General features: G+C 45.7%; 1 protein-coding gene across 1 annotated transcript in view; it reads left to right on the top strand.

Annotated features, from left to right (window-relative positions):
- The window catches only part of LOC117873474 (SH3 and multiple ankyrin repeat domains protein 3-like), a 243,938-nt gene that overhangs the window by 104,120 nt on the left and 115,217 nt on the right, over positions 1 to 24,601 (top strand). Inside the window, exon 4 of the mRNA XM_034762904.1 lies at positions 7,623 to 7,731. Coding sequence (XP_034618795.1) covers positions 7,623 to 7,731 — 109 coding nt within the window. The remainder of the gene's footprint in view (positions 1 to 7,622; positions 7,732 to 24,601) is intronic.

Raw genomic sequence — 24,601 nt, 5'->3', positions numbered from 1 at the left:
TATAGGTGCCACAAGGACTCCTCGTTGTTTTTGCTGATACAGACTAACATGGCTACCACTCTGAAATCTAGCTAACAGAATAACTGGTAGCAGAAGCACATTGTTATCGTCTCTGTGGACCTGCCACTGAGAGATATTTTGCCAGTTTCCCAGGTATTTGCTAGACAGCAAAGGAATGCTGAAACTCAAGAAAAACTCAATGCACTAGAGCCTTTGGTAAGGGAGCATTCTCTAGTGGCTACAGACCCTCTGTCCCTGTCCACCCCCAGGCTCTCCCTATCAGGCTGCTCCTGTCCCACATCCTGCCCCTGTGCACTCCATGCCTGATTCCTCCTCCAGCTTCCCTCAGCTCCTGTCTTCACTCCCATGCCCAGCTCTTACCCATTTTCCCTGCCACTCCTATCGTCCCTATCCCTAGCTCCTGCCCTGCTCCCCCTCCCTTTTCTCCTGCCTCTCTCTCCTCCTTTATTCCTCCCCCCATCTCGTATATTCTGCCCCCCTCTCCTCCTCCCCTTCCCCTCCTCCAGCTACTAACCCCCCCTCCCCTCCAAGCTCCTGCCCCTGTTCTCATCTGTCTGCTTTAGAATCAGGCTGCTTCTTTCCTTCTCCCCACTGTCTGGTGCTAGCAGAGGGAACACGGAGGAAAGACAGCCTTCTGCTCTCAGTTCTGTGCCCAGTGCTATAGCAGCCCAGAGTGGCCTGAACCAGCAATTGCCGGGAAAGTCAATCTCAGCTCCTCCACCCAAGGTCAGCACATAGGAGCTGTGAGAGGATGGAGCATGCTCAGTACAGGCAAAATCTTTAGAGAATTTAGCTGCCAAATTAACAAATCTCTACTGAGACTGTGCAAATTGTGATTTTTTTCAGAGGCTTATAACTTGGGCACACTTGGGTGACTTGTCATGGAGACAGCAAAAGGCACATCCTTGACACAAAAACCACCCCAAATTTCATCTCTTTGCTCCAAAGCATGGGGCTGGTGGATGTTCTCAGAGAAACGATTGTAAGAGGCTTTTTTAACATGGCTTAAACTATATATTTTCCCCCAACATCATTCTCAGAAAGAGCTGGTTTGTTTTAGCTAAACACCACCCTCCCAGTTCAGCTTGAGGCAGGCACCTGGCATGGAAAACTTCATTCCAAATGGGTAAAGCTGGTGAAATTATAAGTAACTGAAAACAGGGTCTTATAATGGGGAGTGTTGAGTAACCGTCAATAATCAAATGGTTCTGAACCAGCAAGTTGTGTGACTAACCAATGCAATCAAGTGATCTTCATATTGTAACCCTCATCCCTGTTCTTTGTTACGCTCACTGCTGCATCTTGTTTCAAATTAGTATGTAAGTAAATAAACGTCTTCGGCATGATCTAAAGTCCGAATGCCATTCCCTTGCCCAGCAGCACGGCAGCTTCTTCCCTCACCGATTCCTTTCTTGCTCTCTAATGGAAAAAGTAACTTTCCAGGAGTTTCCTACTACTAGTATTTCATGAACCAGCTCTTCTGACCATGAAGACTCCCAGTCCAATTAGGAAGCAGACCTGGGCTCACAGAGCAGAGAGCCAAGGATCTGAGAGATTTAATTCTTTACTTGCAAAATTAATGCTCGAACAGCAACACTTCTGAGAGTAAATTGGAGTTACGTGTAGCTGCATTGAAGAATCGCCTGGCAGAGCAGCCCAGAGTGCTGTAGTGCCTGGTGTGTGCAATTTGTCTCTCCAGTGAAGGAGCAGATGAGTACTAAGAATGATTTCCCTGTTTTCTGTCAAGTGCCTTATTAATAAAAACACGTGTATTTTTATGTGTGACCACAACAGAACGATTCACTTTGAATCCTTCCCTGTCCCTCTGCTTCTTGTCTTGCCCCACACAGCCTGCTCTCTCCCCATCTAGGCCAGTAGCAGACCCTGCCCACATTTATATTTAGCAAGCATGGATTCTCCCAGATTACAGCTAGTGACTGCCAATAGAACATCTGTCAGGGATCAGGGTTTTGAACCCTGGCCCACATAGGTGCTTTGGAGCGCATACGCCCCCAACCTGCTACTTGGTGACCTGCTAACTGTTGTTGGAATAGGAGCTGAACTCTGACAGAGGACCCCAGTCCTGGGAGCTGATTGGTGGAATGCTGGGGGTCCTGATTGGTTCACTCACAGCTCCTATTTAAACCCAGCACAGGAACAGAATTCTGTCCATGCAACTGGGTTCACCCTGCTTCAGACTGCTTCTCCTTGAATACCTACGCCTGCTGCTGCTCTCCCCTGCCTATCTCCAGGTTTGTCCTCTCGCATGTCTCTGTCTCGGGCTCTGATCTCCAGGTATCTGACCCGGCCCAACTCCTGTCCAATGTGATAGGATACACCTTAGGGAAAAACGCTATGTTCACTTCCTGGATCTTTTTTGCTTTCCTCAGTAGAAAAGAAACAGGTTACTCTGAAGAGAGAGGTTTCTCAAGACATATGTTGTCCCCGTTAAAACTGGATAATCTTGATCTGTGCTCTGAAGGTCACCAGCACAGATCTCAAAGTTATTCAGGAAAAAAGTGGGTGTAATGGTATCATGAACCTCAAAACCCCCAGTTCATGCTGCACTTCAAGCTCTGCTGCAGGAGTTTGGTTTTGCACTTTTTGTTCCAAACACAGGACACGATGCAACCAGAGAAGAATCCTTCTGCATCTGAGAATTTTGCAGCCTGTGGTGAGGGTCTGAAAGGAGCTGGTGTTTTCATAGATCTTAACAATTCCTACCTTTAACACGTCGCTAGTGAGCTGCTCCCTCTGCACCTGGTGGCTCTGTGTGGTAGCCAGTGTCCTACGGCATGAATTCTTCTCTGTGAAGAGGATGAGGGTTATTATCTGATGAGTCAATGACTACTATTACTGAATTAATAAATCAAACTTTAATTAGACCACCAAGATACTCAGTTTAGGCACCTGCAACCCTTTGTGCTGATATTGCTGTGACCCTGCCCTCCTCTTCCTTACGGTATGTCAACTTCTCTTCGCCTCATGTCAGCATTTAGATTGGAAGCTCTTTGTGCAGGAACTGTGTGTTGTGTTTTGGAAAAAACCCAGAGTGTGGACAGAGTGAAAATAACCCATAATATAATAGCACCCAGTACATGGAAGGTGTTTTACGGGGGTAGAGTAAGACAAGTCTATGCCTGGGGGCACATGCAGTCTGAATGGACAACATACAGACAAAATATAGACCCAGGAGTAGAGGAAGAAGCAAACAGGCAACGGGGATGGTACAATATGCATCACATTAGCACCATGGTTTATTGAAACACAAAAATTTTTACTTGTTTATAGCGAATTAAAGGCACATTTCTGGGATTATAGAAAGAGGTGGTTCTGAGGAGGGATTTGAAGGATGACGTGGAGATTGTCTGGTAGTTGAGGTGGGGAGCAGAATCAGGGAACAAAGGGAGTGAGAGGGACGATGGAATTGTTGGAGTCTAGATTGTGAACAGGAGAATGGACGAAAGTGCATGAATGCAGCACTATCATGCTTGGCTCTCGATCCTGCTGTGCTCAGAGCACAGGAGTCTGGATCCAGCGCTAGCATGCTGGGTTCTGGATCCTGCTGCGGTCAGTTGGAGGGAGCAAGACCCTCCTCTTTAGTGTATCAACGTTGTTTAAGATGAAAGTGAATATTAAACTGTCATTTGATGACATTGCATCATGCAGAATCCTGGGGCGAAATCTTTCCCCACTGAATGGGAGTTTTGTCTTTCCATGGGATTTCTCTGAAGCAGGTTTTCAACCCTGGTCTGTAGTGACAGCCTTCTTAGCTGTATTGGGTTGCAGGTTGAAAGAGAGAGGGAGAAGAAAGCAGAGAGAGGGAAAGAGTTTGGAAGGGTGTCTGGGGGTCCTTTGCCAGACATTAAAGAACATGCAGCTGGCATGTTCTCATTAATATTTAAGAATCAAGTCTGCCCGGGAGGAGAAACTAGAGCAGACTCAAGCTGTTTGGGACTAGTGAGGAAAGAGACACAGTGGAGAGACACACTTGCATTCCCAAAGACTCCAGGAAGAGTACAAAGCAGCCTCTTGACAGCTGTGCAGGAAGATTACTGGTTTCCAATGGGAGGGTTGTTGTCCTGTTTTTGTGTGTGTGCTGCCATCCTGTGGAATGAAGTGTAAAAGAGGAAAGTCTGATTGGACCCTGGAAATGTGCAAACTATTGCTAATGCATGAGGAAAAGGGTAATCCAAAATAACATGTCCTCAATGGGCAGGAGAAGCCCACAGAGCCGCAGCAGCAAGGTGAGACTGAGTGGGGAGAGTATGTTTGCAGTGTGATGAGGCAGAAAAATGGCCAATGCAGTTTTGGGTTCCTGAGGAATCATACCACATCTGCACACCCTTTGCCTGTGTCCACACTAACTATTTTTTCTCCCAAATTTCCCACTCTTGCTAACACCAGTTCAGCTCCATGGGCGCAAGCACCACTAGGAGTACTAGTGTATGTGACAGGGTGCCGACCACCACCATTTTTACCACCAGGTCATTTAGAATTGCCTTGGGAAGGATTAGTGACATGGTGATAAAAAAAACTGGTGATGGCTGGCATCTTTTCTATGCTAGTGCGCCTCCTATGGGGCATTCCCAGTGTGGGCAGCAATGGGAAACTTTAGAGGCAAATTTGTATATACAAGAGGTAGATGGTTCTAGTGCAGGGGTAGGCAACCTCTGTCACGTGTGCCAAAGGCGGCACACGAGCTGATTTTCAGTGGCGCTCACACTGCCTGGGTCCTGGACACCAGTCCGGGGGGCTCTGCATTTTAATTTAATTTTAAATGAAGCTTCTTAAACACCTTAAACCTTTTTTAAACACCTTTTTAAAAACCTTATTTACTTTTAAAAACCTTATTTACTTTATATACAACAATAGTTTAGTTATATATTATAGACTTATAGAAAGCGACCTTCTAAAAACGTTAAAATGTATTACTGGCACGCAAAACCTTTAATTAGAGTGAGTAAATGAAGACTTGGCACACCACCTCTGAAAGGTTGCCGACCCCTGTTCTAGTGCAAGGTACTGAAATATATTGAAATTGGAGGGTGTGGGCCTGGGGTGATCAGAGTTAAATCAGGTTTCAGAGTAGCAGCCGTGTTAGTCTGTATCCGCAAAAAGAAGAACGGGAGTACTTGTGGCACCTTAGAGACTAATAAATTTGTTAGTCTCTAAGGTGCCACAAGTACTCCTGTTCTTCTTTTTGCAGAGTTAAATCAGTACAGTTTGGATAAGTTGTGAGTGGGAAGGATATTATAACAGTGTGGAAATATCTGAAGATGTTTGGGAAGGGGCTTGGGAGGGTTTATTTCTCTTTTGCTGTTGGGGTGTGAGGAGATGTTTGGGGAATGGTTCACCAATGTTGGGGAGCAGGTGAGGTTTGAGGGGTGTTTCACCATTGTTAGGAGGCAGGGAGGTTTGGGGCATACAGAAATTGATGCCATGTCTTCCTCTCCAGCAGCGCTCACTCTATCATACTGTTTGTACTGAGGAACATGATATCCTGGTAACCTTTGCCAGCACCGTCCAGCCCTATTGGCCTGGATCCTCTTTGCTTTCTGAGCTGCTTCTCATGTCATGGCCTTGTGAGCCAGCTGCTGTGTTCCTCAGCTCAGTTTGGTGCTCATTTCAGCTGCTGTCATAGGCTGCTTTTCCTTGGCTGATGATCAGAGAATGTCACAATGGGGGGCCTCTTGTGAAGCAGGGAAGCTGGGGCGGGACCTGGACTTGGAGGGAAAGGTGATCAGGCTTCAGGTTCAGCACTTTCTAATAAACCAGGAATTCCTCTCCCCTGCCTTTGTCTGTGGCCTGCTCTGTTGCTCTGCCAGGGGCATTCAGAGTATCAGAATGTGCTGCAACTGCAACGCTGATTTCTTCAAGCTTCAGGTTTTGGTGTCTCGTAAAATTGAATCCTCTATATGTCTTCACTTCCCTGGCCTCTCACTGGCATTTAAATGTTACCCCAGGTTCAGAGCTGCAGCACTTGCTTGTGGTGGCTGTTGGGAAGGAGAGCAACAATGGATGTATGTTATGTTCCCAGGGTTTCATTTTCCTGGACACTTATTTCTCATGCTGAACTGGGACTGGTTCTCAGCTGGTTTTAGGGGCTTGCTGTAGGTGCCAGCATAGCATTAGAAAAATATTTTGATATCCTTTGGCCCTGTCTGCACTGACTAGCTAAATCACATACGATTCTGGTTTAAACTGAGTTCAAAGCCCCTTGCAGATTCACTTCAAACTGGATCACTTTGAAGCTTTATTGCATTGGTGACTGTATCCAGCTGACTTCCCTCCATCATCTTCCCAGCAAGGAGGGTGCTGCTGGATGCTGATTGCTGGTGGAGCCATGAGGGCTCTTTTGGTCTTTGCTTGCAGAGTTCTGGGGTGGTTTCCTTGAACATTGTAGACAGGGTTTTTTTCTGAGACTCATACTAGCCAGATCATTATTAATATTATTTCTTTTGTGATAGGCACTTCCCCAAAGACCTTTCACACTTCCATGAAAGCTGGCTATTGCAGGGTTTGATAACACACGTCTCAGAGGAAGAAATTCCTGTGACACAAATCTGGGAAGCTGAACTAAAGCCCCTTGGGGAATGAGCATATTCAAGCTCCTTTGTGCTCATGTAGGTCTGCTGTCTATCTGCTTGGGGCTGTCTCCTCAAATCAGCAACTTCTGGAACCTACGCATTTGTGTGGAATTTGCTTAAATAAATATATTTGCTAAAAATTATAATTGAAAAAAAATCCACAATCTTAAAAGGAGGACCTGTGTGCAGCTGAGAAAAGACAACCCCCTTGAGAACAGGTCTAATTGCTGGCCCCATTTGGGAGGCCCACGGCTGAAAGTGACATCAATAATAAAAGCACAGTTATAAAGTAGAGAGTAAAAGCGACAGTGACTCCAGTTATAAAATCTCACAATAAGAGTCAATGTTCAAGGAGCCTGATCTCATCTCATTTAAGTGCTTTAAGTTCAAGAGGCAGATAGATGGATTACACCACTTTAAAATGTTGACAGGGGACAACATAGTGTAAACAAGAGATACAAATAAAGCCATCCACCATACATTTTACATGCATCAGCTTGACTTTACTGCCTAACAGGAAGCTGGCATGTCACCTTAGGTTTCAAGCAGTGTGTGGTCTTGCTGGAGAAGTTGTTGCTAAAAATCACGTAACTGCTGAGACTTCAGTTGATAGTGTGTCTGTGTCACAGTTTTATATGCTGTAAATGTTTCGATTTATGGTGTATATGAATAGAAGATATCTAGTGGGAGGGTAAAGGTGTGTCTTGGGGACTTGGGTGGAGGGCAGGGGGAGATAGTTATTTGCCCCAATGGCTCTGGCTTCCATGATACGCTTCAGCTGTCCCCAATCTCTGGGGCAGGAAATGTGTCCCTTGGAGCTCATCTGCAGTATGCCCTCTGGCTGGTTTAAGGTGCTGGGAGTGAATATGTGCCACACTGTCTCTGGTGGATGTTGTTTCCAGTATACCTTGGGTCTCCAGGAAGGGTGTGTTTCCCCCAGTGGCTTTTTTCTTCAGTAACAGGGTGTTAACATTGTGTGTTGTGTATTTTCCTGGGATGTCATGGCTGCAGGCAAATCTGAAGAAGTTCATGGAGTACGTGCAAATGCTAAATGTGGAGAAGGTCTGCAGACTGCTGGAGAAGGGACTGGACCCCAACTTCCATGATCCGGACACTGGAGGTGAGACTAGCTTCCCCAGAGATGGGAGATGGCAGAATGGGGGCAGCTGCTTGCTTTGGGATACAGTGGGATTTTTGGGGAGTAGTAGTTTGCTTGAGAGGGTAGCAAGTGGCATTAGGGGAAAGGTGGGAGTTGGGTTTTGAGTGACAGGGGCCTTTAGCAAAGAGTCGCACTCATGTGTTTTTATTATGTTTCTCTCAGTGGGGGTTGGAGCCTGGGTTTCTTAAGCAGGAAAGGACTGTCTTTGGGAGATACAGAGGCCTGGAATTGTCAGGCTAGATGAAAACATAGGACAGGCAAGGGTTCTCTAGATAAGGCAGTCATGGGGATCAGAAGTATTCTCAGGATAGATTAGACGGATCCTGGCTTCTGAGTCCTTCAGGAATTGCCCATCTATGTGAGAAGCACATACATCCCCCACAGTGCGTTGAACTCTCCACAAAAGCCATGACTGTTGGGGCTGGGTGGATGTCCCTGGCAGATCCAGATGTTTGATATTGAAGGTGTGAACGGAGCTGCTGCACTGGTCCCAACTAGTACTTTTCTCACTGCTTCTGTAGTGAGTATGGAGCTCTCACTCTTTCCCCACCTTTGTTGTGTCCTTCAGTGCAGGTCTGGGATAGGATTAGTCATGCTCTTATTTCTGTATTAAAATAACAGTGTGACGTTTGTTCCTTTTAGTACAGAGTAGGCTCCATGCTGCTGCATGGCTTAGGCAGATTTTCAACCAATGAGTGTGTCAAGCTGTTCTCCAGAGAGACAGGAGTGTGAGCACCAACCCCAGGGCTGCCTGTGAGGAAACAGGGTACAACCCCCAAACAGGCTGTGAGTGCTGTACTTTGATTTCACTAAGCAATTATCAAGGGTAAACTCCTCCTCCTTAATGTGGAGTCACAGGCAGTCCCCTCGGGTACTGTGATCTGTCTCACCACCCAGGTGAGCCTACCTTTGTGAGAAATGTCCCTTACACGAACCATCACAGCAAAATTCAGGTATCAGAGGGGTAGCCATGTTAGTCTGAATCTGTAAAAAGTAACAGAGGGTCCTGTGGCACCTTTAAGACTAGGTGCCACAGGACCCTCTGTTACTTTTAGCAAAATTCAGGTTACTCCCAGTGCCAAAGGAGCAGTCACTTACCCCAGGTCAGTTGCACCTTAGATCTCACACCAAAAACAATGCATGTAGCCAATCCTGTAATAAAGGGTATGTCTACACTACGGGATTAATCCGAATTTATATAATTCGAATTTTGGAAACAGATTGTATAAAGTCGAATGTATGCGGCCACACTAAGCACATTAATTCGGCGGTGTGCGTCCATGTACCGGGGCTAGCGTTGATTTCCAGAGCGTTGCACTGTGGGTAGCTATCCCATAGCTATCCCATAGTTCCTGCAGTCTCCCCCGCCCATTGGAATTCTGGGTTGAGATCCCAGTGCCTGATGGGGTAAAAAACATTGTCGCAGGTGGTTCTGGGTACAGCCTCACCCCTCCCTCCATGAAAGCAATGGCAGACAACCATTTTGCGCCTTTTCTCCTGGGTGAACACTGCAGACTCCATACCACGGCAAGCATGGAGCCCGCTCAGCTCAAGACAGCAGTCATGAACATTGTAAACACCTCGCGCGTTCTTGTGCAGTTTATGCTGAGCCAGGACCAGAAAAATGAGGCGAGGAGGCGGCGGCGACGGCAGCGCAGCGACAAGCGTGATGAGGACATGGACATGGACACAGAATTCTCTCAAACCGCGGGCCCCGGTGCTTTGGAGATCATGTTGTTAATGGGACAGGTTCTATCCGTGGAATGCCGATTCTGGGCCCGGGAAACAAGCACAGACTGGTGGGACCGCATAGTGTTGCAGGTGTGGGGCGATTCCCAGTGGCTGCGAAACTTTCGCATGCGTAAGGGCACTTTCATGGAACTTTGTGACTTGCTGTCCCCTGCCCTGAAATGCCAGAATACCAAGATGAGAGCAGCCCTCACAGTTGAGAAGCGAGTGGCGATAGCCCTGTGGAAGCTTGCAACACCGGACAGCTACCAGTCAGTCGGGAATCAATTTGGAGTGGGCAAATCTACTGTGGAGGCTGCTGTGATGCAAGTAGCCAAAGCAATCACTGAGGTGCTGCTACAAAAGGTAGTGACTCTGGGAAATGTGCAGGTCATAGTGGATGGCTTTGCTGCAGTGGGATTCCCTAACTGTGGTGGGGCGATAGATGGAACCCATATCCCTATCTTGGCACCGGAGCACCAGGGTACCCAGTACATAAACCGCAAGGGGTACTTTTCAATGGTCCTGCAAGCACTTGAGGATCGGCGGGAAGGAAAAGGCCACTAAAAAAAGGTTAAAAAAATGACTGCCTTTTGCTTGGGCTGTCCACTGGGGTGGAATGGGAGGGTGTACGGAGCCTCCCCCCGCGTTCTTACACGTCTGGGTGAGGAGGCTATGGAACATGGTGAGGGGGGTTATACAGGGGCTGCAGTGGCAGTCTGTTATCCTGCTGCCATTCCTGAAGCTTCACCAGACGCTGGAGCATGTCTGTTTGCTCACGCAGCAGCCCCAGCATTGCATCCTGCCTCCTCTGATCTTCCTGCCGCCACCTCTCATCTCGAGCGTCTCTCCTGTCCTCACGTTGGTCCCTCCTGTCCTCACGTTCACTGGCTTCTTTCCTATACTTTGAAACCGTGTCCTTCCACTCATTCAGATGAGCTCTTTCATTGCGGGTGGATTCCATGATTTCTGCGAACATCTCGTCTCGCGTCTTCTTTTTCCGACGCCTTATCTGAGATAGCCTTCGGGACGGAGGAGGGAGGCTTGAAGAATTTGCAGCTGCTGGAGGGAGGGAAAAAAGGAAAGAATTTTTTAAAAAGATACATTTTGCAGAACAATGCTTATACTCTTTCACAGTGACCAACACTATTCACATTACATAGCACATGTGATTTCTGTGCAAGGTCGCATTTTGCCTCTTAATATTGAGTGCTTGTGGCTTTGCTGCTAGAGATCACAGACGCAGGTCTGGGCAACAGAATTCGGCTTGCATGCAGCCATGGTAAGCCATTGTCTTTCGGCTTCTGCGCCCTCCTTTCCCACATACCAAGCAAAGCCCGTTGAGTGCTGCGGTTTTCCTGTTAACCTTCAGCAGCAGAAAACAAACTAACCCCCCCCCATCCAATTCTCTGGGATGATCGCTTTATCCCTCCCCCCACCGCATGGCTGGTATCAGGGAAGATCCCTGCTAGCCAAATGCGAAAAGCTCTGGGCCAATTCCCCCTCCCCCCTCCGCCCCTGCGCTTGGCTAACTGCAGGGAAGGATTTCTTTTCAGCCACAGGCAAACAGCCCAGTAGGAACGGCCACCTCTGTCCCCTTAATTAAATTCCCGTATTTCAACCAGGTTACCATGAGCGATATCACTCTCCTGAGGATTACACAGCAATATAAAGAAAGGATGTTGCTTGAATGCCAGCAAACACCGGGACCATACGCTGCCAGGCTTTGTCATGCAATGATACCAGATTATTTGCTGCAAGCATGGCGCGGTCAAGTGTCCTACCATGGAGGACGGAATAAGGCTGCACTGCCCAGAAACCTTGTGGCAAGGCTTTTGGAGTACCTCCAGGAGAGCTTCATGGAGATGTCCCTGGAGGATTTCCGCTCCATCTCCAGACACGTTAACAGACTTTTCCAGTAGCTGTACTGGCCGCGAATGCATCCCAAGTCCTCAGGGCAAAGTAATCATTAAAAAACGCTTGCTTTTAAAACAAGTTTTATATTTTAAAAGGTAAACTCCCCTGAGGTCCCTTCCATGGGGTCATGGTCTTGGATACTGGCTTGGGAGGGTACTTCAGTCAGGCTGAGAAAAAGATCCTGGCTGTTGGGGAGAACGGAGTGCTGGGTGCTCTCCGCAAGCTCGTCCTCCTCCTCCTCCTCCTCTTCCCCGTCCACAGAATCCTCAGGTGTCGCTAATGAGATTATCCCCACCTTGGAATCCACGGTCAGAGGTGGGGTAGCGGTGGCGGCCCCCCCAGAACTGCATGCAGCTCGGCGTAGAAGTGGCATGCCCGCGGCTCTGACCCAGAGCGACCGTTTGCCTCCTTTGTTTTTTGATAGGCTTGTCTGAGCTCCTTGACTTTCACGCGGCACTGATCTGAGTCCCTATTGTGGCCTCTCTCCCCTGCCCTTGGAGATTTTTTCAAAAGTTTTGGCATTTCGTCTTTTCGAACGAAGTTCTGCTAGCACTGAATCCTCTCCCCATATAGCGATCAGATCCAGTACCTCCCGTACGGTCAATGCTGGTGCTCTTTTTCGATTATCGGCCTGCATGGTTACCTGTGTTGATGAGCTATCTGTGGTCACCTGTGCTCTCCACGCTGGGCAAACAGGAAATAAAATTCAAATGTTTGTGGGGCTTTTCCTGTCTACCTGGCCAGTGCATCTGAGTTCAGATTGCTGTCCAGAGCGGTCACAATGGTGCACTGTGGGATAGCTCCCGGAGGCCAATACCATCGAATTGCGGCCACACTAACCCTAATTTGAAATGACAATATCGATTTTGGCGCTACTCCGCTCGTTGAGGTGGAGTACAGAAATCAATTTTAAGAGCCCTTTATTTCGAAATAAATGGCTTCGTTGTGTGGACGGGTGCAGGATTAATTCGATTTAACGCTGCTAAATCCGAATGAAAGTCATAGTGTAGACCAGGCCAAACTGTATGCAGATTTATTAAATAGGAAAAGGAAACTAGAGAATTATTTACAGGGTTAAAGGCAGTAAGCATAGATATAAAAATTAGTTACAGTCTGAAATTTCAAAAGGTAATAGAAGCTTCTATAATAACCGAGCTCTATGGGGCTTGATGGAAGTGCAGGGCTCAGAACAGGTGGAGGTCTGATTGGGATGCCTCAGAACTGAGTGTCCTGGTTTTTGTACAGAGATAGCCTGCTTCCTCATTACACTCATACTTTAAATCTGAGTCCTGAGCTGGATACATTACTTGGAAGTTTATGACATTAGACCATTGTTCACATTCATAGAGTTTTAGGCCAGAAAGGACCATTAGATCAGCTAGTCCGACCTTCTGTATGTCCGAGGCCATTAAATTTCATCCAGTTACCCCCTAACCTGTGCTTGACTAACGAATATGTTTAAGAAACACATCAGGTGACAGGCTTATGATTACCTCAGTCATCCCATTAACCCTTTTATTAAGTATTGGTACAACATACATTTTTTCCCCCTAGTGCTCTGGAACTTCCCCAGTGTTCACAACTTATTGAAAAGCAACATTAACAATCCAGAGGACTCACTGGCCAGCTCTTTTAAAACTCTTGGATGCAAGCTATCTGGATCTCCTTATTTAGAAAATATCTAGCTTCAGTAGCTACTGTTTAATATCCTCATGAGTTGCTGCTGGATGGAAAGTATTTGATCATTATGATATGAATACATCATGTGGCTTTTCCCCAGATATAGAACAGAAATGTTTATAGAACACTTCTGCCTTTTCTGCATTATCACTGACAATTCTACCATTTCCATCTAGCAATGTACCAGTCCCATTGCTAGGACTCCTTTTGTTTCTAATACACTTTAAACACTTCTTTTTATTTTCCTTAACTCTGCTGGCCATTTATTTCTCCTTGTGTCCTGTGGATTCCTTTACAGGCTTTCTACATTCCCTAGCTTCTGATTTATATTAATCACGATCAACTTCCCCTCTTCTCCATTTGTTATATATTTTTTTTAAAAATATTTTTTATTTCTTTTCTTGGTCAGATTATTTTTTAACCCACGTAGCTGTCTTCCTCAGTTGTAGGATTGTGGATTTTTGGGGCTCTAATGAAATGTTCTTTAAACAGTTCCAAATTGTCACTCATGTTTTCTGTTTAAACTTTCTTTCAGCTGATTTGGCTCATAATTGTTTTCAGTTTTGTGCAACTGGCCCTTCTTCCATGGGATCCTTCTACCTCCTCTTTTTCTTCTCTGAGCACTGTTCTATCATTGTTCATCAGTTTGGGAGCCCTCTCAGGATAGCAGGGCTCAGGTTTGAGGACTGTTGAAGTTGACCTCACTTCTGTCTGGGATGCCTTGAATCCAGGCAGTTCCAGGTATGGAATCCTCTGAGGACAAAGGCCTTGCTACAATCATAGAATCATAGAACTGGAAGGGCCCTCAGGAGATCATTTAGTGAATGATCCCCTGAACTGAGGCAGGACTAAGTATTATCTAGACCATCCCTGACAGGTGTTTGTCTAATCTGCTTTAAAAAACCTCCAATGATGGAGATTCCACAACCTCCCTAGGCAATTTATCTCAGTGCTTAACCACCCTGACAGTTAGGAAGTTTTTCCTAATGTCCAACCTAAACCTCCCTTGCGGCTATTTAAGCCCATTGCTTGTCCTGTCCTCAAGGTTAAGAAGAACAATTTTTCTCCCTCCTCCTTGTAACAACCTTTTATGTACTTGAAAACTGTTCTCATGTCCCCTCTCAGTCAGAGATAGTCCCCTTGGTAGTCTGATCTATTTTGCAACCCCGGTGAGCATACCTTTAGGAGAGATGTCCCTTACACCAAGAATTACAGCAAAATTCTGGTTACTCCCAGTCCCAAATGACCAGTTATTTACTGCAGGTCAGTTGCATCTTAGGGTACATCTACACTACAGGGGGGAGTCGATTTAAGATACGCAAATTCAGCTACGTGAATAGCGTAGCTGAATTCGACGTATCGCAGCTGACTTACCCCGCTGTGAGGACGGCAGCAAAATCGACTTCTGCGGCTTCCTGTCGACGGCGCTTACTCCCACCTCCGCTGGTGGAGTAAGAGCGTCGATTCGGCGATCGATTGTCGCGTCCCCACGGGACGTGATAAATCGATCCCCGAGAGGTCGATTTCTACCCACCGATTCAGGCGGGTAGTGTAGACCTAGCCTTAGATCTCACACCAAAGACAATGCTTGTAGCCAATCCTATAATAATTTATATACAGATTTATTAAATATGAAAAGGAAACCAGAGAATTGCTTACAAGGTTAAAGCAGGTAAACATAGTAACTCATTTGTGTATCTATCTTAAGTTTCAAACGGTAGTAGAAGCTTCTATAATCAGCAAGCTCTATATGTTCTTTAGGGTAAACCCAGGCTAAGCAACTGGGGATGTCTTGCAATGCCTGGAAAAACCTTGCCCCACAGAGTCCAAGCAGCATAGAGATACCTAGTTCCATATGTTTGAGGTTTATATCCCTTTTCTGCCATGTGCTGTTGTGACGGGTTGAGTCACAGAGACTCCCTTGGGACTGTCAGCTGATGTGCTGAGACTACTTCTGAGCCCGTTTTCCCTGCCAGCTTGGGACTTCAGTACCCTGTCTTGTTGAGCCAGACATGCTAGCCTGCTGCAAACACAGACCCAGGTCTGAACCACACCCCCCAAAAGCTGCAGACTTAACTGAAAACAGCTTAAGAAGTGCTCCTGTCTCCATCACCCAGATACACTGTTCCCAATGGGGTCCAAACCCCAAATAAATCCGTAGAAAGCTTATAAAGGGCAAACTCATAAATTGTCCGCCCTCTATAACACTGAGAGAGAGATATGCACATTTGTTTGCTCCACTAGGAATTAATTACTTACTCTGGGTTCAATAATCAGGAAAAGGGATTTTTATTAAATATAAAAACTAGGATTTAAGTGGTTCCAAGTAATAACAGACAGAACAAAGTAAGTTACCAAGCAAAATAAAACAAAAACACTCAAGTCTAAGCCTAATACATTAAGAAACTGATTACAAATAAAATCTCACCCTCAGATGTTCCAATAAGCTTCTTTCACGTTCTAGACTCCTTTCTAGTCTGGGCTCAATCCTTTCCCCTGGTGCAGTCCTTGTTCCAGCTCAGGTGGTAGCTAGGGGATTTCTCATGACTGCAGCCCTCTTTGTTCTTTTGCACCCCCTTTTATAGCTTTGGCACAAGGTGGGAATCTTTTGTTTATCTGGGTCCCCACCCCTCCTTCTAAATGGAAAAGCACCAGGTTTAAGATGGATTCCAGTACCAGGTGACATGGTCACATGTCCTGTGAGATCCCAAGCCTTCATTCTTCCCGGCCTGACTCACAGGAAGGCTTTCAAGTAAACAGAGCCATCTACAGTCTGTTGTCCTGATTAATGAGAGCCATCAAGATTCCAAACCACCATTAATGGCCCACGCTTTGCATAATTACAATAGGACCTCAGAGTTAACTTCATATTTCTAGTTTCAGAGACAAGAATGATACATTTATACAAATAGGTTGACCACACTCAGTAGATTATAAGCTTTGTAATGAAACATTACAAGAGACCTTTTGCATGAAGCATATTCCAGTTGCATTATATTCACACTCATTAGCATATTTTCATAAAATCATATGGAGTGCAACGTCACAGCTCTAAGCTGCAAACTCAGCTGATGGGAGGAATCCACTTGCATGGCTTATTTTCTTGGGTGGGGGAGCAGAACAACAAACATCTTTTGTGCTCTTTAATGCCCACAATAGTCCCTGTACTGTCACTGGACCTTTCTCATTGGGGAGGACATTGCACCTTCTGTTGAAGATCAGCCCATCACCCTAATTAACATCTTTCTCCTGTCTGATGATTTACACATCACGGAGGCTCACAATGCATCCTCTCAGACGTTTCCTCGCAGTCAGTGTGGGATACAGATGTTACAAGTGAGAGCAATGCTGGCAGCAACTCACAAGTGTTCAAAAGGTGTAAGCACATTCTTAGAATTCTGATACCTATTTTGACAATGCCAACACACAGGTGAGCCCGCCTGGTTCCAGACGTGTATTTGTCAGTTTAGACACTGGGACTTTGGCATGAGCTGGCATCTAGTCTGCCAGCGTCACAGTCCCTGCCTGGAAAAGTTTACAATATAAATGGTTACATGAGAGACTAGTTAATATATAAAATGTGCCAGGAAGGGGAGGGGAATGAAGAGAGACATCAATTGCAGAGATATGGTTTCAGTGGTAAATTTAGACAGAACTACATCTTGGCCATTTGGGCTGTGGGGCTGTGACATTTGGGCTCAGGCTGGAGCCTGAGCTCTGGGATCCCGTGAGGGGGGAGGGTCCTAGAGCTCAGGCTCCACTCTGAATCCAAATGTCTGCACTGCAATTTTCAGCCCTGCAGCCTGAGTCCTGTGAGACCGAGTCAGCTGACTCGGGCCAGCTGCGACCATTCTGCAGGTCTTTTATTCCAGTGTAGATGTACCTAGGGCTAGGTCTACACTACCCGCCTGAATCGGCGGGTAGAAATCAACCTCTCGGGGATCGGTCCCCGAATCGACGCTCTTACTCCACCAGCAGAGGTGGGAGTAAGCGCCGTCGACGGGAAGTCGCAGAGGTCGATTTTGCCGCTGTCCTCACAGCGGGGTAAGTCAGCTATGATATGTCGAATTCAGCTACGCTATTCACGTAGCTGAATTTGCGTATCTTAAATCGACCCCCCCCCGTAGTGTAGATGTACCTAATAGTCTCATGCCTGGGTGCACACAAACTTGCACCAGTTTTACTGAAAGTGTGATGTTAAATCAGTATAGTGAAACCAATGCACTTTGTGTGCAGACAATCTTACATCAGGCAAGCTAAATCAATGTAAGCCAGGTTTAAACTAACACAAGAGTGTCTACACTCAGAGTTGCATCAATTTAACATCACACCTTTAGAGCTTGTCTATGCAGTAAAGTTGCACTGGTATAACTTGCCAACATAGTTAAACCTGTACAAGATACTGTTTCAGAATAAGAATTTCAGAATAAGAATGGCTGATTTCAGTTCTGGTCAAATTGACCAAATAGAGTCACTCATATCAGAATAAGTGTGTCCACACAGTCTTGGCGCCAGTTCAACTATATCTGTTTCAGAGTCAATTCAAGTTATTCTGCGGCAACTTTCTCATGTAGACAACTTGTGTGTGCAGACAAGTCCCAGTGAGAAGGCAAGATCAGAACGGACATCTGCCTTCAAACTTGGGCTTCTGGCCAGCAGCTGCCGCTCTCCAGCTGCCAAGCTCTGAAGGCAGTGCCACCACCTGCAGCAGCAAAGTAGTAAGGGTAGCAGCACTGCAACCTCTCCTACGTCCCCCCACAACTCTTTTTGGGTCAGGATGCCTATAATTCCAGCACCATGAAATTTCAGATTTAAATAGCTGAAATCGTGAAATTTATGATTTTTTAAATCATATGACTGTGAAATTGAGCAAAATGGACCCTGAATTTGGTAGGGCCCCGCTTAACAGTGATGTTGCAGTTCAGCGTTGTTGCAGCACACAGTTGATAATTACAAGAGGTGGGTCAACACTGATATTTAGTTTATATATCCAATTAAAAAAACAACTTTGCATAATGCACAACTATTTTAACTGAGTAACTATATAACCTTATTGTGTAACTCACGTCCTTTCTTCCTATCGCCTATGTATGGTTTTGTTACTCAGTTTCATCATGTCATAGCTGAAACTAGATTGTAAGCTCTGTGGGCATTTTTATCTGTACTTGAGGGTGCTATAAAATAATATTACCAGGCAATGTTGGTGAGAGATAATTATTTCCCTCAGGATGTTCTGTTCTCCTTTCTATTCCCCATTCTTATACTCCTTCATAGTCTGAGTGCTTTCCAGTAGTGCATTAAGTAATGTGACTGATGTCTGTAATGTGTGGTTCTTTTTTCTGTCATCCCCCCCCCCAAGAGAAAATTAGTGTGTGCAGTTTAGTGTTTTGTGGTGATAGGGTTTAAAATAGAAATATTATTATATGTCCATGCTCCTCTGTGTTTATCTTAGAGGAGGCAGGTCAAATAAGTGTGCCTTGGAGAGAAAGGAGATGAGGTTTGGAATGGTCCTTAGTTTATTCCATAATCTGGAACCAGATCCCAAGAAAATTCTGTCGCCTGCACAAACCAGATTCATAACAAGAGTGAACAGTTCCATTGCTCCTAAGGAGTAGAGTTCTCAACCACAGTCCTCATTTTGGAGTGTTAATCGATCTTTAGGTCTTCTGGGCAAAGACCATTGAGCACCTTGAGGATAAAGACTGAGACCAGGAACTTGATTTGATATTCTATCCCAGAGTAGAGAAAGGAGAACAAGTGTGACATGCTCATGGTAGCCTGGATTGCAAGCCTCTTCTTGCATCTGAAGAAGTGAGGTTCTTACCCACGAAAGCTTATGCTCCCAATACTTCTGTTAGTCTTAAAGGTGCCACAGGACCCTCTGTTGCTTTGTACTAGTTAGAATTTCTTAAGAGCTGATGGTTTCATGCCCAAGTAGATTGCACTGTTGTAGTTCACATGGGAAGTGACAAAGGGTGCATAACTGAGGCCAAGTCATCCATCTGCCAGGATGGGATGGAGGCCCTAGCCAACCAAAGATGGTAGAAAGCGTCACTTGTGTATGCTGCTATGTGAGAGCTCTGTGTCAGCAAGGAATCCAGGAGCCTCCTAACGTATGGAACGAATTGACCAGTTGCTGGCATGAACATGGAACCAAAGGAGATTGCATAGGTACTGCAAACTCCTCAGAATTCCTTCCTTGTTGGCAGCATCACCTCTGCCTTTGCGTTCAGCTTCAACCAGCTGTTCTTCATCCAGGAGTTGACCTTGGCTAAGCATTGTGCTATCTCAATGCAGGTCTAAGACAGAAACATTTGCTGATATAATGTCAGTTAGGGATGTGATTTTTTTATTTTAAACAATATTTTTATACCAGCAAAAGCCCTAGTATAGATCCAGTTATCCAGCAAAAATGTGTTTTTGCTAGTAGCTAGCTTATTTAGTTTAGGAAATTGGTATAAGCCATTGTCTCTCAATCTTTCCTGACAACTGTACCCCTTTCAGGAGTCTGATTTGTCTTGCATACCCCCAAGTTTCACCTCACATGAAAACTACTTGCTTACACAATGAGAACTAAAAATGCAAAAGTGTCACAGCACACTAGTATTGAAAAATTGCTTATTTTCTCATTTTTATCAATTGGAATATAAATATTGTACTTACATTTCAGTGTAGAGTATATAGAGCAGTATAAACAAGTCATTGTCTCTATGAAATTTTAGTTTGTACTGACTTTGCTAATGCTTTTTATGCAGCCTATTGCAAAACTAGGCAGATATATAGATGGGTTGATGTACTCCCTGGAAGACCTCTGTGTACCCCCAGAGATACGTGTATCCCTGATTGAGAACCATTGGTATAAGCCATCTGCAAGCAAAAGCACATTTTTTTTGCCCATTAGAACAGCGTTTCTCAAACTGAGGGGGGTCTCGACCCCAAAGGGGGTCATAAGACTGTTGTAGGGGGGTTGCAAAACTGGTTGCTGCTGGCTGAGCAGCCTGCTGTGAAGGCAGCATTGCCGCCAGCAGCAGCAGCAGAGAAGTAGGGGTGGCAATACCATACCATGCCACCCTTCTTTCTCCGATGCTGCTGGCGGGCGGTGCTGTTTTCAGAGCTAAGCACCTGGGCAGCAGCCTCTGCCCTCCGCTCTGCCTTCACAGCTAGGTATTCCATGACAACAAGGCCATATTGATTTTGTCACTTCCCTAAGCAACAGCCTTGTTGTCATGGAATGTGGTCTATCACTTTTGTAGTTTATTGTTGAAGTTGGACAGCCTTCACTCTAACAGCAGGAAAAAATAGGTAGCAAAAATAAAAAATATACAGTATTGTAATTTCTGAAATAAGCAAATTAATTTTGTTAAAACAATTGATCGTTGTACGTGGCATGAAGAGGGGAGCTGAAGCCAACCTAGATGGTGGAGAACAGGAGTCATAACTGCAGTAAAACAACCCAACCCCCCCTTTCACCCCACCTCCCAAATACTGCAGTTCTTATTTGGCATTTGGGTTTATTTACACTGGCTCAGAAGACAATCCAAGTCCCCAGTGTGTTCTGTGCAGTGAAATTTTGGTCAATAACAGCCTAAAACCAAATAAACTCCGGTGACATTTACAAACAAAACACCCTACACATGTGGAGATGTCTGTGGAATTTTTGGAAAGAAAACTTCATGAACTTGAGCAACAAAAACTGTTATACATAAATGAGAAACTATGACTGCCAAAACCCTGTGTGAATGCATCCGACGAAGTGGGCATTCACCCACGAAAGCTTATGCTCCAATACATCTGTTAGTCTTAAAGGTGCCACAGGACTCTCTGTTGCTTTTTACAAAACCCTGGAGGTGTCTTATGCTGTTTCACTTTTAATCTCCAGGCAAAAAAGCCTCACAACATTGCTGAATCTCTCATTCTTCCCACAGCTAAACAAATGTGTGAGATTATTCATTGGCAAAGATGCTGCTGCTCATATGAGCTCAAACGATACAGTGAGTTGTTGTATTGAGAATATGTCCAATGACATGCAACAGCAAGTGGTGGAAAGGGTTAAAAAGAGCAAGTTCTTTACATATTGATGAATCCACCAATGTTTCAGGAGCAGCACAGTTACTGATCTACATTCGCTACATTTGGGAAACACAGTAAAAGAAGACTTTCTTTTCTGCAAAGCACTGCCAACATATATGAGGGGAGAGGAAATATTTAAGATCCTTCACACCTTTATAATGGGGGAACACATTAACTGGAACAGCTGTGTAGCTTTCGCAGCATCAGTGCAGATCGCTGTGTCTGGTACCAAGAGTGGGCTTGTTGGCAGACTTAAAGAAGTGGCCCCAGAAGCCCAATGGACACACTGCATGATCCACAGGGAACCTCTGGCTGGCAGGAACGTGGATCCTTATGTTAAATCAATTTTGAGTCAAGCTGTAGCAATCGTTAATTTTATTAAAGCAAAGCTGCTGAATTCCTGACTTTTTAACAGTCTCTGTGGAGAAATGGTATTGGAGAATCAGCACTTTTTACTACACACAGAGGCTCACCGGCTGTCACGGGGAAGAGTTCTAACCCGTCTCTTTAAATTCAGAGATTAGGTGCATTTGTTTCTGATTGAAGTGGATTCTACCCTGAAGAAGCATTTAAGTGACATCAAATGGTTGGCAGCACTCTCATATCTAGCAAATATTTTGGTGTTTAAATTCATTGAATGAGTCACTACAAGGAAGAAAAACAAACATTCTCAAACTCAACGACAAAATTCATGCCTTTACTAAAAAACTTGATCTTTGGCAATTACAAGTTAACAAAAATTTTCAAATGTTTTGTACACTGAATGATCTCCTGGAAATTTCATCCAGTGATGTCACTGTTGGAGATATAAAAGAGCACGTAGCTGAACACCTCTCTACACTGAACAGGTAGTTGCTGCTTGGCATTGGGTGCTACACACCTGAGGTGACAAGGCATCCCCATAGATCCGTACTTTGATGACTAGTTTCCAAAAGCACCATTTCCCTAAGGGATCCAGCGGGTCCTTCAGACAGCATTTGCCTTTTTTCCCATTTGTAGGGCCAAGTCTAAATCTGGAGAAGGCCTTGTGTTTGCTCCAAGTCCGAGGGTGGAATTCATAGGAGCTGTCCTGGACTCTGTCACACGGCAAGGCTTCTCCCCAGCTTCCAGACACGCACTGCCTCGCCCAGTCTCCTTTAAATAGGTTTATGTTTTTCGAACATAAACAAACCAAACACAAAGAGCTGCTCAGCTCCCCCTTCTCAGCTAGCTCCCTTCTCCTTCTGTAGCACTGGTCCCAGGGCTGCCTTGCTGAGCTCCTGGACCCCACCATAGGAATTAGTTCTACTCTGTTGCTGCTCTCTTCAGGCACAGCCTGTCCTAATGACTCCCTCCTTCCTGCCCCTGACAGGACATTAAAGCCCCAGGTGTAGCCAGGCCCCCTCTAATTGGTCAATTCTCTCTCCAGGATTGAGCATTGCTGTTTCTCTTTCTCAGCCTCCACCTGAACCCAGGCTAACTCTTGTTCCATACCTACAAACTGCTAAATAATCTTCCCTCCTCCAGCTTTTGTTGAGTCCTCTTAAGCTGCTCCCGCAAGCCTTGGGGATGTTTCGGGAGCTCTCTCGGCCCTCTTTGCTCTTGGCTCTGCCAATGTATCATGAAGGGGCAATAGTCTCTCCAGAGTCAGGACTGACTACTTTACCCAGGGGTGCGTCTTCGCTGCAAAGTTAAATGCTGTTACCTACACTCAAGTTAGGCTACCCTGGGTGACAGCAGCAGCACTGTGAAATGACACTCCAGCTGCTGGGTCCAGATCAGGGCTGCACTCACTCACTCAGGTGAGGCACTAAGACCTCGGGGCATATCCCAGGGTTCTTAGAGCTGCAGCAAGCTGAGCCACTCTACGAATTCTGTGGGAGAACTCGTCTGTCATTGCTGAGTGCACATGGGGAATTCTGGGAAGGATTCGCAGTACTCGAGCGGTGTCTGTCCACTTGGCAGGGTGGTCATGCTGCAGCTGACGAGTTGTGCTATGCAAGCTTCAGCCTCTACCTCCTGGCAGGCCAGCCAACTTGAGGGAAATGCACCACATCACTCAATGCAAGCAGTTGTGTGTGTGAAAGAGAACAGAGTCAGGGGCAAAGCTATGAAGACAAGCTGTGGTAGGGGCTAGTTATAAGGCTGATTTTTGACACCCTTCCACCATATAACTGTTTTTAAATGTCCAGTTAGCCCCACTGACAACCAGGACAGGTTCTGAAAAACAGGCGTAAATGGAATAATTTTTCTTTATTTAAAAAGCCTTTAAAAGAGCTTATTTTAAAATTTATTGCAAAATGTCTAGTTTATTTATGTCCCTCTATCTGCCTGATGAAATCCCATTACATCACAAATTGAAACCAATACTAGATTTTTAGACTGGGTTGTGCAACAGGTTGTTTTCAAGAGTAATATTAATCATGTTTAAGATACTGCCATTAATCAAAAATTAGATCCAAGTCTCTGTTGTAGGCTGGGATGGAGAAAAATGAACCAGTGGTGAATGCATTGTACTGTGGCCAGCAGGGTGCAGGGAGAGAATGAGTGAAGGCAGTTTTATTCATACTGAAATTATAAAGGCTGCTGGACAGTATTGGGCGGTGCTAGTCAGGGTCTCTTACATAATGTGGGGGCAAGTAACAGCTACTTCCAGGGCAAAGGTAAATGTGGCAAAGACTGAAGAAGCTGTGGTAGGGGGTAGGTGCTCTGCTGCACACCTAAGCTCTGTCACAGGAGAGTGTGGAAATCTGCAAGGTAGTCCCCTCCTCCAGCAAGTTCTCTGGTACTGCTGGTCAGCTGTGCCCCACACTCCTTGCCAGCCACAGCACATTCCCTCTTTTCCCCCACCATTGCCTACAGTCTGCAGGAGCCTGGCATGGAGCACTCAGGAGAGAAATGCATATTGGTTCATTAACCACTGGAATAATTTACATAGGGATATGGTGGACTCTGTTACTTGGAGTCTTTAAATCCAGGTTGGATGTCTTTCTAAGAGCTACGCTCTAGCTCAACCAGAAGTTATGGCCTTGATGAAGGAACCACTTGGTGAAATTCTGTGGTCTATGTTCTGCAGAATTAGATGGAATAGAACAGGGGTTCTCACATTTCTTTGCACCACGATTCCCTTCTGACAACAAATATTACTACACGACCCCTAAAGGGGACCAAAGGCTGAACTCGCTTGAGCCCTGCTGCCCTGGGCGGGGGGCCAAAGACAAAGCCTGAGCCCCGCTGCCCCAGGCAGGGCAGCCAGAGCCGAAGTTCAAGTCCCGCCACCCAGGGGCTCAGGCTTCAGCTTTGGCCCCAGCCCCAAGAAGCCTAATGCCAGCCCTGGTGACCCCATTAAAATGGGATTGCGACCCACTCTGGGGTCCCGACCCACAGTTTGAGAACCGCTGGACTAGACGATCCAAATGGTCCCTTAAAATCTTTTAATCTAGTTACTTGGAACCTT

The sequence above is a fragment of the Trachemys scripta genome, chromosome 1 (assembly GCF_013100865.1).
Source record: "Trachemys scripta elegans isolate TJP31775 chromosome 1, CAS_Tse_1.0, whole genome shotgun sequence".
In the NCBI taxonomy this organism is placed as follows: Eukaryota; Metazoa; Chordata; order Testudines; family Emydidae; genus Trachemys; species Trachemys scripta.
The sequence above is the reverse complement of the archived record's forward strand: the minus strand, read 5'-3'. Positions and strand labels throughout refer to the sequence as shown.